At 47.8% G+C, this 13,049-nt stretch overlaps 1 protein-coding gene across 2 annotated transcripts; it reads left to right on the top strand.

Moving 5' to 3' along the window:
- The first annotated feature begins 431 nt into the window (after nucleotides 1-431).
- On the top strand, nucleotides 432-8,801 carry SLITRK5 (SLIT and NTRK like family member 5). 2 transcript variants are annotated; one of them, XM_081908832.1, is made up of 2 exons: nucleotides 432-641; nucleotides 4,558-8,801. In XM_081908832.1, the coding sequence occupies exon 2, from the start codon at nucleotides 4,566-4,568 to the stop codon at nucleotides 7,449-7,451; it is 2,886 nt and encodes a 961-aa protein (XP_081764958.1). In that variant the 5' UTR covers nucleotides 432-641; nucleotides 4,558-4,565; the 3' UTR covers nucleotides 7,452-8,801. The 2 variants fall into 2 exon arrangements, with proteins under 2 accessions (XP_081764958.1, XP_081764957.1); XM_081908831.1 differs by lacking the exon at nucleotides 432-641 and adding an exon at nucleotides 1,740-1,898.
- Nucleotides 8,802-13,049: the final 4,248 nt, after the last annotated feature.

Here is a 13,049-nt window from a genome sequence, read left to right as displayed (position 1 = left end):
TCCGCTTCTTTGCGCTCTCCTGGGAAAGAGATGCGGAAAGGCTTGCGCGCGCTCGCTGAAGCCGGCATCGGTGGATAGAGATAGCAAGGCGAGGTTGCAAGGTTTTTTTCCCCCCTTCCTTCTTCTTACGATTGCTACTGTCATTATTCTCGATGTTGTTTTGATTTCCCCACCAGTCCGGGGGAAATACCTGGGACGGGCTTGAGGTGGAATGCATCAGAGAGTGCCACCAGAGCTTTTGAGATCGGAGGAGGACCATCATTCCCAAGCGGAGGGGGATCGACGGCGGGGGCTCCCGGGGAAGGATCGGCGAGGAGAGCAGGCGCCACCGCCGCCGGGGAAGACGGGTTCCCTGCGCGCTGGTCGCCAGCCCTACCATGTCCAGAGCGCGCTGCAAGAAGAAAAAGAGGAGGCTTAAAGGGGCGGCTCGCCGGGTCCTGTCTCTCTGCCAAGGCTCCTCCGAGTGGCATCAGCCCCGGGCGCTGGGAAATGGTGTGAGCGAGCAGGCGAGGAGACCAGCGCTGAGGAAAGGAGGAGGAGGAGGAAGAGGAGGAGGAAGGAGAAGGAGAAGGAGAGAGGGGAGCCTCGGCTCCAGCAGCGGCCGCTGAGCGGGGAGAAAGTTGACCTCTTCCATGGAAAGCGTAAGTACCAACAGGAACGGGAGGCTGGGTGCGATGGGGGAACAGGGAGATGCGCGCCAAGAGAGATGGTGCGTCGGCATGTGTGGATGCTGGGGCGGAGGGGGGGGGCACAGAGACTTGTGGCGACTGCCCATTCCGTTGACTGCAGGAAGCAGGGATTGTGTACCCCCCCTCCATGCGTGCATTTAACCCTCCACCCAATCTCCCCCCCCCCCAACACACACCATGGCGTTTTCTTTGCTCAGGGCCTCCTGCACCCCAAGGACCCCCCCTTTGATCGCCTATCTTCCCCCCCCCCACGCGCCAACCGGGGTTGTCCCTTCTTCCTCCTTACCGAATCTCTCAGGGACGACCCCCTCCACTGTCCCCCCCTCCAGCCCCCACTTCCTGCCTTCTCCCTCCTCGTGGGCCCTACCCTTCCAACTTGCCTCCCCCCAAATCCAGCGGAGACCGTCTCCTGCCTGCGACTCCCCTCCAGACGCGCGCACACTTCTCTCTCCTCCCACCCCCCCTCTCCAAACCACCCCCGTCTTTTTGCCCTGCCTCTGACCCAGATCCATCCGAGCAACGGAGCGAATTGCCTCTTTTCACCCCTTACTACAGATTCCCCACCCTTCCTAATCACCCAGGGCGCCCCTCACCCATGCAAAAACTCATCCGGATCTCTCTCTCACCCTTTGGCCACTCTGCCCCCAGACCGCCCCCCCCTCCCTCAGCACCACACAGGATTTGCACCCAGACCTCTCCAAATCACCCTTTCCTTTACCCCTCCTGCTTGTCATTCAAACTAGGCACCCATCAGCAAACCTCCCTTCTCCAGATAACACCCCCCCCAAAAAAAATACCACCCACTTGCTAGCTTCCTTTGGGGGGGAGACACCCCTAGTTCCCTCCCCCCCCCGTAATACTTCCACTCCCTCCTTCTTCACCCCTCCCATCAGCAGCCCCCGCCCCTACTTTCCGCTACTGGGGAGGGGAGAATTGGGAGCCAGCCCTTGGCACCGCTGGTTTGTGTGCGCGCGCGTGTGTGTGTGTCCGGGCTTGGTTGGGGGGGGGGGCGGTTGGTAGCAGAGGCTCAGCGGCGTGTGCAAGGCTATGTGTGCGCTCCCCGCTAGCCAGGCAGCCTCTTCCCAACTGCAATCCCCACCGCCTTCCCTGCTCGCCTCTGCCTGGGCGGTTTGCAACACACACCGAGCGGGCGAGCGAGGCAGCTTTATGGGTTGCAACAATGCTTGGGCCCTGGAGATTTCTGCCTCAGTAAGTAGCGAGGGGGTGGAGGAGGACTGGGCGACGGTGGGGGGGGGGGTCGGAGAGCGTTGATCCATGTCTCCTTGTTGCTCTTGGCTCCCCTACACCCCCCTTTCCTTTTTTCTTTTTTGCAAAGCAACACCACTGCCCCCAGCTTTTTGCTTGCAAACCGAGGCGGTTGCTTCAGTGCGGTAATATTAGGGGTGGAACTCATTTTTTTCCCCTCCCCGGGGAAGGGGGCACTGGAAAGAGGAGCACTGGAACAAGAATTTCACCCCTCCTCCTTTTCGAATCTCTCTCTCTCTCTCTCTCTCTCTCTCTCTCTCTCTCTCTCTCTCTCTCTCTCTCTCTCTCTCTCTGCTTCCACACACAGAAACACATTCCACTTAGCTGTTTCTCCATCCCTTTTTTCTAGCCTTTGCGAACCAGATCTCTGGAGCAATCCTCTCTATGCCACATTCAACTTTATTTGTCTCATGTCCTCTTCTCTATCCCCTCCACGATTCTGAACACCGGAGAAGGTGCAGGGAGGAAGACATGCAAATTATTTCGTTGCTCTTGCTACCTCCGATTCAAATAAAGCCTTGGGTGGTTTTCTTCCCTTAAAAAAATAAATAAAAACGGTCTGAAAGGATGCATTTATTTATTTAGCTACCTACTTATTTGCGATATGGTTCTCCGAGAAGCAGGCAGCTAATGGATGAATAGCTCTGCTGGACCTGAGAATTGTGTTAGAAGTCAAGGGGTTTTTTTTGGGGGGGGGGAGGTTCCCCCTCCCAGCTTGACTTCTTGCTTAACGCAGAGAGGGAGACATGCCTTTTTGCCAAACCATTCATTCCGCTGGTGAAGCAAAGACTTCTACCCTAATGTGTCTGGGTTCTGTTCTACTGCAAAATGCTTGCACCTAGACGGATGCTTGTCAATCTGTGAGGGATGCTTAGAAACATAAATTGAGAGAGAGAGAGAGAGAGAGAGAGAGAGAGAGAGAGAGAGAGAGAGATGTCTAGGATCCTCCAAATTCAAACGTTCTTGGACTTGTGGGAAGGTTGACCTGAACATATCCAAGCCATCCTCTTTCTAAAAAGCAATAATAACAAACCAAAAGTCATTGATTAACGCTGGGCGACTTATTAATCCACCCCCCCAACCCCACATGCTGCCCACGGAGCTTCCATCCATCCTCTGTCTAGATATTTATTGTGTTCAGACACAAGTAGAAGGACCCTTTAGGGGGAAGACAGAAAGGCTTTGAGAGGGGAAAAGAAATTGGGATGGTCTTTCTGTCTGGATGCCGTTCAGAGATCAGATACAGGTTGAGGGGAGTGCAAGTGGATGAGTTTTTTGAGGGGTATTCCCCAATCCACCTCCCTTGGATGCCTTCTCAGAAGGATGGAGAGTGCTGACAGCCATGGTAGCTGAGAAGCAGCAATTCCACCGCTCCTGGACTTGCTGATGATCTAGCTCTCTGAGACCCACTTAGCTCTCTCTCCATTGCAATTAGGCTAGTTTTGCAAAGCGTGGGAGAAGAAGCAGTAGCTCAGATATGGCTGAGGCTGCAGGGACGCTCCTCAAGTCTAGCATGTTTGCCAAATTCTGGGTGAGTGGCTTAAAGGATGATGCTTTTCAGTGTGTGTGTGTGTGAGAGAGAGAGAGAGAGAGAGCGCATCTGTGTTGCAATGCTGCCTTTTTGCCAGTGCCCTTGTGAAAACAACTCATTTACCAGCCGATCAATCCAGAAGCAAGCGGCGATGATAACTTCTTTTAAGAAGATCTTCTAATAAGAATTCATAAATATTCCACCAGTGGCTTGCTCTGTCTCCCCCTCCCCCTTCTTTCAAAAAAGAAAAGCCTTTGAGATGACGAGGGGGCGTATATTTAATTATTTGGCTGGAGAATTTCATCACTTTTGATTCCCCCCCCCCTTAAAAAATTGAGATGTTGATTGACATTTTGTGTAAGCTTATAGAGCAAAGCTGTTTAGGAAATCAGGTTTTTTGGGTGGGGGTCCACCCTTTTCAGGGTTTGTCCCCCCCCCCACTTTCAAAATGATTAAAAATAATAATGTTGGCATCCTCTATCTTTACAGTCATTTGTACTATAGACCCCTGCAGTGGAATTTCAAGGAATGGTTTTACATTTCTCCATATATGCGGAGAGCAGGCTAGCCTTGCCAAAAATGGGGGGAGACCTTCCTTTGCAGGTCACTGTTCATTCTGAATGTTCTGAGAAAGAAAGGGAAGGGTTGCCGGGTAGGTAATAGGTGAGGTTGAAAACCTCATAAAATGGTGCTTCTGTTCTCTGAAATTAGAACCAAATAACTAAACTGACAGCCATTTTATGTATATTTGTGGAGTGTGTGTGTGTGTGTGTGTGTAGTGGGGGAGGGGAAAACACCATAGAAATAAATAAAACAAAATATTGAAATGCGTTCCCAGGAATAAAGGACTTGGGTTGTGACTTTACCTTTCGAAAGACAGGAAACCTGTACTAAATCAATAAGTTAATAGCTATTATTTAACAAGAGTTAGATGGGTGTCTTGTAATCAAAACCCTTGGCAAGCAACCTAAATTCTGTCCCTCTGCATCCTTGCCTCCTAACTTTGTCATGATCTAGGCTTCAGCCCTCACGACATGATGGTGTTTTGTTCTTTCTTCTTGCCCTCCGCAGGAGATAACATGTATGCTTGCTGCTCTACGGTGACACTGGAGCAGGATCTCAACAGGAAAATGCATATCTGGATGGTACAAACCATAGCCTTTGCTTTAACATCTCTAGTCCTGGCGTGGGCAGAAAGCATTGAGTATTATGGGGAGATCTGTGATAACAAATGCCCTTGTGAGGAGAAGGATGGCATCTTGACGGTCAGCTGTGAGAACCGTGGGATCATCAACCTCTCTGAGATCAGCCCCCCCAAATTCTCCATCTACCATCTCCTGCTGTCTGGGAATCTTCTCAACAGGCTCTACCCCAACCAGTTTGTCAATTACAGTGGGGCTTCGATTTTGCACCTGGGTGGCAATGACATCCAAGATATCGAGACAGGAGCCTTTCATGGGCTGAGGGGCTTGAGGAGGCTGCACTTGAACAACAACAAGCTGGAAATACTGAGGGATGACACTTTCGTAGGGCTGGAGAGCTTGGAGTACCTGCAAGTTGATTACAATTATATCAGCGCTATCGAACCCAGTGCTTTCAGCAAGCTGCACCTGTTGCAGGTGCTGATTCTGAACGACAACCTCCTCTCTTCGTTGCCCAACAACCTGTTCCGTTTTGTGCCCTTGACTCATCTCGATTTGAGGGGCAACCGGCTAAAACTCCTTCCCTACTTGGGCCTCCTGCAGCACATGGATAAGGTGGTGGAGCTGCAGCTGGAGGAGAACCCGTGGAACTGCTCCTGTGAGCTGATAGCTCTCAAAGATTGGTTGGACAGCATATCCTATTCAGCCCTGGTGGGGGATGTAGTCTGCGAAACCCCTTTCCGTTTACATGGGAGGGATTTGGATGAGGTTTCCAAGCAGGAGCTTTGTCCTAGGAGGCTCATCTCCGATTATGAGATGAGGCCACAGACCCCGCTGAGCACCACAGGGTATTTTCATACCACACCAGCCTCTGTAAACTCTGTGGCTACTTCTTCCTCGGCTGTTTACAAATCGCCCTTGAAGCCCAAAGGGACCCGCCAACCCAACAAGTCCAGGGTGCGTCCTACCTCCCGCTTGCCCTCCAAGGATCTGGGATACAGCAACTATGGCCCCAGCATTGCTTACCAGACCAAATCCCCGGTGCCTTTGGAGTGTCCCACAGCTTGCACTTGCAACCTACAGATCTCCGATTTGGGTCTCAACGTCAACTGCCAAGAAAGGAAGATTGAGAGCATCTCAGAGCTCCAACCCAAGCCGTACAACCCGAAGAAGATGTACCTGACTGAGAACTACATTGCCCTGGTGCGTAGGTCGGATTTCCTGGATGCTACTGGCTTGGATTTGCTTCACCTGGGCAATAACCGCATCTCGGTCATTCAGGATCGGGCCTTTGAGGATCTAACTAACTTGAGGAGGCTCTACCTGAATGGGAACCGGATTGAAAAACTGAACCCAGAGCTTTTCTATGGGCTTCAGAGTTTGCAGTACCTCTTCCTGCAATATAACGTAATCCGGGAGATTGAGCCAGGCACTTTTGACCCTGTGCCCAATTTACAGCTCTTGTTTCTCAACAACAACCTGCTGAGATCTTTACCTGGAGGCATTTTTTCTGGCTTAACTCTCTACAGGTTGAACCTGAGAAGCAACCATTTCTCCTACCTTCCTGTAAGTGGAGTGCTTGACCAGCTGAAATCCCTCCTGCAGATAGATCTCCACGAGAACCCATGGGATTGTACATGCGACGTGGTGGGCATGAAGTTGTGGATCGAGCAACTCAACACAGGAGTCCTTGTGGACCAGGTAATCTGTGAATCCCCTAAGAAATTTGCTCAGAATTACATGAGGAACATCAAAGCAGAACTGCTGTGCCCAGACTACTCTGACATCATTGTTTCCACACCCACTCCATCATCCATGCAGGGACCAGCCAAGACCACCCCCTTTTCCAACTCCGGGCAGATCAATAGCACCTTGGAGGAGGATGACTCGGCATCACCTTCTGGTGGCTCGTCTTCCTCCTCTTCTTCCACGGTGCCTTTGTCAGTGTTGATCCTCAGCTTACTGCTGGTTTTCATCATGTCTGTATTTGTGGCCGCAGGTCTCTTTGTGCTGGTGATGAAGCGCAGGAAGAAGGTCCAAGGCGACCATGCCAGCACCAACAACTCGGATGTGAGCTCTTTCAACATGCAGTACAGTGTGTACACAGGAGGGGGAGCCCCCCATTCGCACCCACACTCCCATCACCAACAGCATCCACAGCATCTTCACCATGGAGGAGGAGGTGGTGGTCCGGCTTTGCCCAAGGTGAAAACCCCCGCGGGACACGTCTATGAATACATCCCTCATCCTTTAGGTCACATGTGCAAGAACCCAATCTACCGCTCCAGAGAGGGCAATGCTGGTGAGGATTACAAAGATCTCCATGAGCTCAAGGTGACCTACAGCAACCATCACCTCCAGCCCCAACCCCCACCACCCCCACAGGCCTTGGGGCAGCCCCAAGCAGCTCCGGGGGGGCAAGAGGAGACCCTCCGGAGCCCCACATACAGTGTGAGCACCATTGAGCCTCGGGACGAGTTGCTTTCCCCTGTCCAGGATGCTGATCGTTTTTACAGGGGCATTTTGGAGCCCGACAAACACCCTTCTTCCACTTTGGGGGGCAGCAACCTCCCTGAGTACCCTAAGTTCCCCCCAACTGCCTACACTTACTCCCCTAACTATGACCTTAGGCGCCCCCCTCACCCCTATTTGCATCCCGGCCCGGGGGACAGTCGGCTCCGGGAAACAGTGCTCTACACCCCCCCAAGCACTGTTTACGTGGAGCCCAACAGGAACGAATACCTGGAGCTAAAAGCAAAACTAAACGCAGAGCCGGACTACCTCGAAGTGTTGGAAAAACAGACCACATTCAGTCAGTTCTGAGACCTCCTCCTCTATTCCCGTCCTCCCACCCAGAGCATTTGTATTTAATAACCACACACAAAGAAACACACTGTTGATCTACTCTCCTCCACATCCCGTCCCTCCCCAAATCCGCCTTTGCTTCATGTTGTTGGAAGGTGAAGTGCCTTGGCACAGAAGTTTCCAGCTTTGGGGAAAGTTACCGAAAGGGTGTGCTGATTCCATAGTTATAGATCTTTCTCTCTTTCTCCCTGCCCTCTTTATTTTTATTTTTGTTTCTTCTTTTTTTAACCTCCTCACAGCCAGTAGGAATCAATCAATCGAGCGAACTAGACACAGCATTTGTTCTTGCACTTGTGTGATGCTAAAAAGGAGGAATTGGGATGTGGGGTTTTTTTTGTTTGTTTTTTGTTTTAAAGAGAGTGTTGTCTCATATGACGATGTTGAAAAGGTCACATAAATCATTTTATCTCGTTCTTTATGTTGAATATTCACTGCTGACAATTCCCCCCTCCCTCACCTCAGTTCAACAGTGCTGGGCACCAAGTTCCCTTCTGAGGCATGGATGGCTTTGGGGAGGGTGGGCAGGGGAGAGAGAGAGATTGGCACACCCTGACTTTAATACAAGGTCGTTTGGTCCCCCCACCCCACTCCCCTTTTTTAAGGAAAAAGAAAAGAGGATGTATTTGTATGTTTCTGGACTTTTGAATTAAAAACCAATATTATGATCTTTAAAAGGATCACCCTAGATGTGGACAAATCAATAAAGAGTTCAGAGATATATGATCCATAACTGGTTAGTAAAAATAACTTATTGAAATATATACAAAAAAAAATTATTTTATTGTAGCTCCTATTTTTATATACATGGTAGCATTTTCTTCACTCTTTGAGGCTCCATTCCTCCGGAATGCTTACTTACTGTATGTGGTTAAACTTCCCTCTGGAATAGAAAGCAGGGCCTTCTTCACACATTACGATGTCCTTTTCTAGATGTAGACCTAAAAAAATGTGACAAAACAGGTGCTAGAAATGCATAATTTGCAGCTCCATCCGGCAAAGAGACCAGATTGGTTGTGGCTCTTTGTCGTGTGTACACTTGGTGGCCAAGCCTGGTTTGCTGCTGTGTCATGAGTGAAATGGTCCTATAGAGTTGATGGCAAGGGCAAACACCTGACAGATACATAGGCTGCTCTTCTGCACACAGCTATGCTCCTACTGACTTCAGTGGGGATTGAAGCTGCCTCACGGAGCACAGAATTGCAGTCTGAGGCATCCTCTACATTTGCCAGAGCAGGTTCCTACTAAATTGTGTCTGTGATTTGCTCAGAAGTGTTACACTGCATTCTGAGCTCTTTCTAGCCCCCCCCCCCTCCCAAACTCTGCACAAAGCTGTTGTGGCCTCTGGAGAATGTCAGAAATCACCAAGGGGGATCCAGATTCAGTTTGTCACACTTTAGACCCATTGAATTCAACAAACCAGCTTAGTAATTTAAGTCCAACTGCTTTCAGTGGAACTGAAGTGTGCCTCACATAATTTGGATCCAAGCCACTGAAATTAAATCATCAACACTATCATCACCAAAACCTAATAGACAATCCAAGGCAATCAGTCGGTACAGGAAAGAAAGAAATATATATGATCTATTTTTTTGTTGTTGCTGCTTCTTATGTATGATTATTCTACAGAGCCTCCTGCTAGGATGACTAATTGGACTAATTAGTGAGGGACATGTAGAAATTGTTTATTTTAGCAGGAGTGGTGGTGGTGGTTTATTTTCATAATTCAACCAAAATATCTTAGTTGGAGAACTGCTGGGTTGTTCAGTTGAGCATAATTGCCCTTGTACAGATCCATTTGTGTGCTGGCACCTTGGAAGGCCAAAATGACGGACTGTACAAATCTATTTATGGAATATTGATTCTTACCCCTTTGGGCAGCAAGCAGTGGCAAAAGATATTCATAAACACAGCATCACTGTACAATGGGACAGGTTGTGGTCTCATATATATCCCAGCACATGTAATTTTTTTTATATAGTTTATGAATAAACACTTGATAACAATTTCAAACAGAAGGAAATGAAATAGTCTTTACCGGAAGCTACATGATTTATTTCCATTGCCAATTGTTGTTCACGCATGAAAATCATTCTCCTCCCACCCTTTATTACTGATATCATGGACGTGATAGCATTAAACTCATGCATTCTTTAAGGTGTTTCCTGAACTTGCCGTACTTAATCACGCCGACGGTACATAACCCTGCAGACCTATGTTGTATAATGCTATAGTTTCACCTTGAAATTTTGTCTCCTTTCTATAGTTTTCATTTTATATGTGTGAAACTGGGTAAGTGATATTTCACGTGGATTCTTAACCTTGTGGCATGTCCAGGGTTTCTGTTTTGGGAAAGAGGGGATAAATGGTTTTGTTGGATAATTTTCCTGAAAGAACTTTCTATCTGGATTTTCTTACTTGTGCAAAGTATATGACTTTTTTAAAAAGAAAATTTGAGACCTCAGGTTGTGTATTTTTTAAATCTTGCTTTCATCAAGGTACTTTTGATTTCTTCCAGACCTTGCCTCATCCTAGCTTTCTCAAAAGGGAGAAAGGAATAAACCATGTTATTGGGGAGAGGGTGTATATTTGGACGTAATGCATCTGAATATGGATTTTGAGTGTGATTGTGGAAAAGCGTTTATTTGCTAAAAACTACACATTTGCTAACATCAGTGTTTTGCATTGCGACATTGGATTTCTCACTAATTCTCAGCAAGCTAAAAAATCCCGTGAATACCTTCTCTTGGCTGCATGACTGTAGTGATCAATTTGAACAGAGAATATATCTAATTTCATATATAAGGTATCAAGGATCAGATATTGATTTTAGACGTGTCAGATGCCAAATGCAGAGTTTGCATTTGAATTTGGATGTGCTGCATTGTTTGACCTTATTTATAATTGCCAATTTATCCTTCAAATTGACTTGAATGAGGACGTTCCCCCTCTTTCCGCCTCCATCTGTAGATTTTGTTTGGTGTATTTTTTCCTTGGTTAAGCTTGTGGCATGCATTCATATCCTGATTAGAAGAAGGCATGAGCGGATTTAGATATGATGTGAATACTTCAGTCATTGCTAAGACTGCTGCTTTTTCTGTTTTTGGCAGGATTCCTGCATCCTTGATTTCTAGCTAGCTATTCCCAATTCGGGAACTGCATCTTGCTTTGTAGCTGCCTATCATGTAGCTGTTAGCAGCAAAGGAGACCTACCAGGAAACAAAAACAAAAAAACCCAATAGCAATTGTAATTGTCATATTTATAGCTTGGTCCCATCACATGAGGGCTCAATGATTCACCATGAGTCAGTGAGTATTATGATTTCCTAAGAGCACCAGACGTCAGTAGGAAGAAAGTTCACATGGGATGTGATTGTCGCCATGTAAACGGCTCATCAACCAATTTTTAGGTTTTTAACCGAAAATCAAGAATGTGTGACTGGGGGCACCCATTCTCAGGATTTAGAGAGGCAGCATATAATGAAATATGGCCCTAGGCCTTTTATGACTAGCTATGTACTCTGAGTCTAGGGCAGTGTTTCCCAACCTTGTGCCTCCAGCTGTTTTTGGCCTACAATTCCCATCATCCCTTGCCACTGGTCTTGCTTGTCAGGGATGATGGGAGTTGTAGGCCAAAAACATCTGGAGGCACAAGGTTGGGAAACACTGGTCTAGGGAACCCCCCAAAAGAATGGGGCTACATGTTACACTTTCTCTGGTGACTGGATTCCATATTGCACTCTAGCCCTGTTGATACTTTTCCTTCTGGGTGTATGCCTGCTGTCTCCAACCTCTAGCGTGTCTATACACATTCAGTGGAAGTTTGAAGGGGGCTTTATTGACGTACAGCTATATGGAAGGAGGGCCTTCCATGTGCTTGGGAACCCCACACAGAATTGAGCCTAGACTCATGCATCTAAACAGCCCATTCATATTTTCTGCTGAATGCACAGTGTGATGTGGTCACTGGGTGTGTTCCCATTTCCTCCTCTGTGTATTAGAATATTGAATTTGGGGAAGGAGGACGGGGACACGCCATGTGACGTGGTGGCAGCGTCACAATGGAATTTCCCTGCCTCACCATGACTGATGACCAATTAATTTGAGAATGTCTCTGGATAACTTGGCAATGAACGATGTCAGAAAGCTCCTTCCTTAAGTTAGGGATGGGCGAGCCTGTGACACTTGAAGCATTGTTAGGCTACAGTTCCCATAATTATTGGCTGGGGCTAATGGGTGTTGGAGTCCAATGAAGCTTAGAGGACCACAGCTTCCCTACAACTGCCTTAAATTTAATATGCTAAATTGTGTACTTTAATATGCTGTGATGGGTTGTTTCCACATGTGAAAAAATATATAATTGCATAAAGGTAAAGGTAAAGGTACCCCTGCCCGTACGGGCCAGTCTTGACAGACTCTGGGGTTGTGCGCCCATCTCACTTAAGAGGCCAGGGGCCAGCGCTGTCCGGAGACACTTCCGGGTCACATGGCCAGTGTGACATCGCTGCTCTGGCGAGCCAGAGCTGCACACGGAAACGCCGTTTACCTTCCCGCTGGTAAGCGGTCCCTATTTATCTACTTGCACCCGGAGGTGCTTTCGAACTGCTAGGTTGGCAGGCGCTGGGACCGAGCAGCGGGAGCGCACCCCGCAGCAGGGATTCGAACCGCCGACCTTTCGATCAGCAAGTCCTAGGTGCTGAGGCTTTAACCCACAGCGCCACCTGTGTCCCTTATAATTGCATAGGAAATGATAAATAATCCTGCATAAGCAATGGACTCTTTTTATAGAACATGGGGAGCTGCATTGTACTAAATCAGCCTGTCAAGTTCAGTTTTGTCTAGGTTTCAGGCTGGAATCACTCCTAGCCTTACCTGGAAATTATGGGTTTGAACCTGCCAAGCAGATGCTCTACCACTGAACTATGACTCTCCTCCACTGACCTTATCTTCATTATTCCTGCATTCTCATTTGCCGTAGATCCATGCTGAAAAACACTATTTACAGTAGAGTATATACTGTCGTGATGAGAGGGGATAGGCAGGCAAGACACCATTTTCCTACAACATACATGGCTTGGGAACTTCTGGCTAAATGGAGGAAGGGAAGGACTGAAGGTCCACAAGAGTGTGAGGATTCTTTTTGCACAAACCCAGTGAATATGCAGAAGACTTTTCCAAGAGAAAAGATGCCAAAGGGAAAAATTCTCATTGGTCAGAACTGTAACATGAAGTGCCCTTGTGGTATCGGATATTTATTTATTAATCCTATGAGTCATTTTTACCCTTTAACCAAGAAGGTCTCTAGAATGGCTTACACAAGATAAAAAAAGTCCCTGCCCAGAGTTTTACATTCTGAAAGGCATGACACCAAAGGTAAAAAGGGGAAGAGGAAGAGGAAAACAGGCAAATTTAGAAACTAATCTCTTAGGTTCCTACCGCCAATCTACAACATTTCCTAAACAATTTATCTTCAGAACAAAGTAGATAAGTGGTGCTTTACTTGAGATTTAGGTGCTGAGGTGAATTAAAGGTTACCCATTGGATGAACAAGATTTAAAG

This window comes from Podarcis melisellensis, assembly GCF_964234715.1.
Source record: "Podarcis melisellensis genome assembly, chromosome: 4".
NCBI classification, from domain to species: Eukaryota; Metazoa; Chordata; class Lepidosauria; order Squamata; family Lacertidae; genus Podarcis; species Podarcis melisellensis.
The sequence above is the reverse complement of the archived record's forward strand: the minus strand, read 5'-3'. Positions and strand labels throughout refer to the sequence as shown.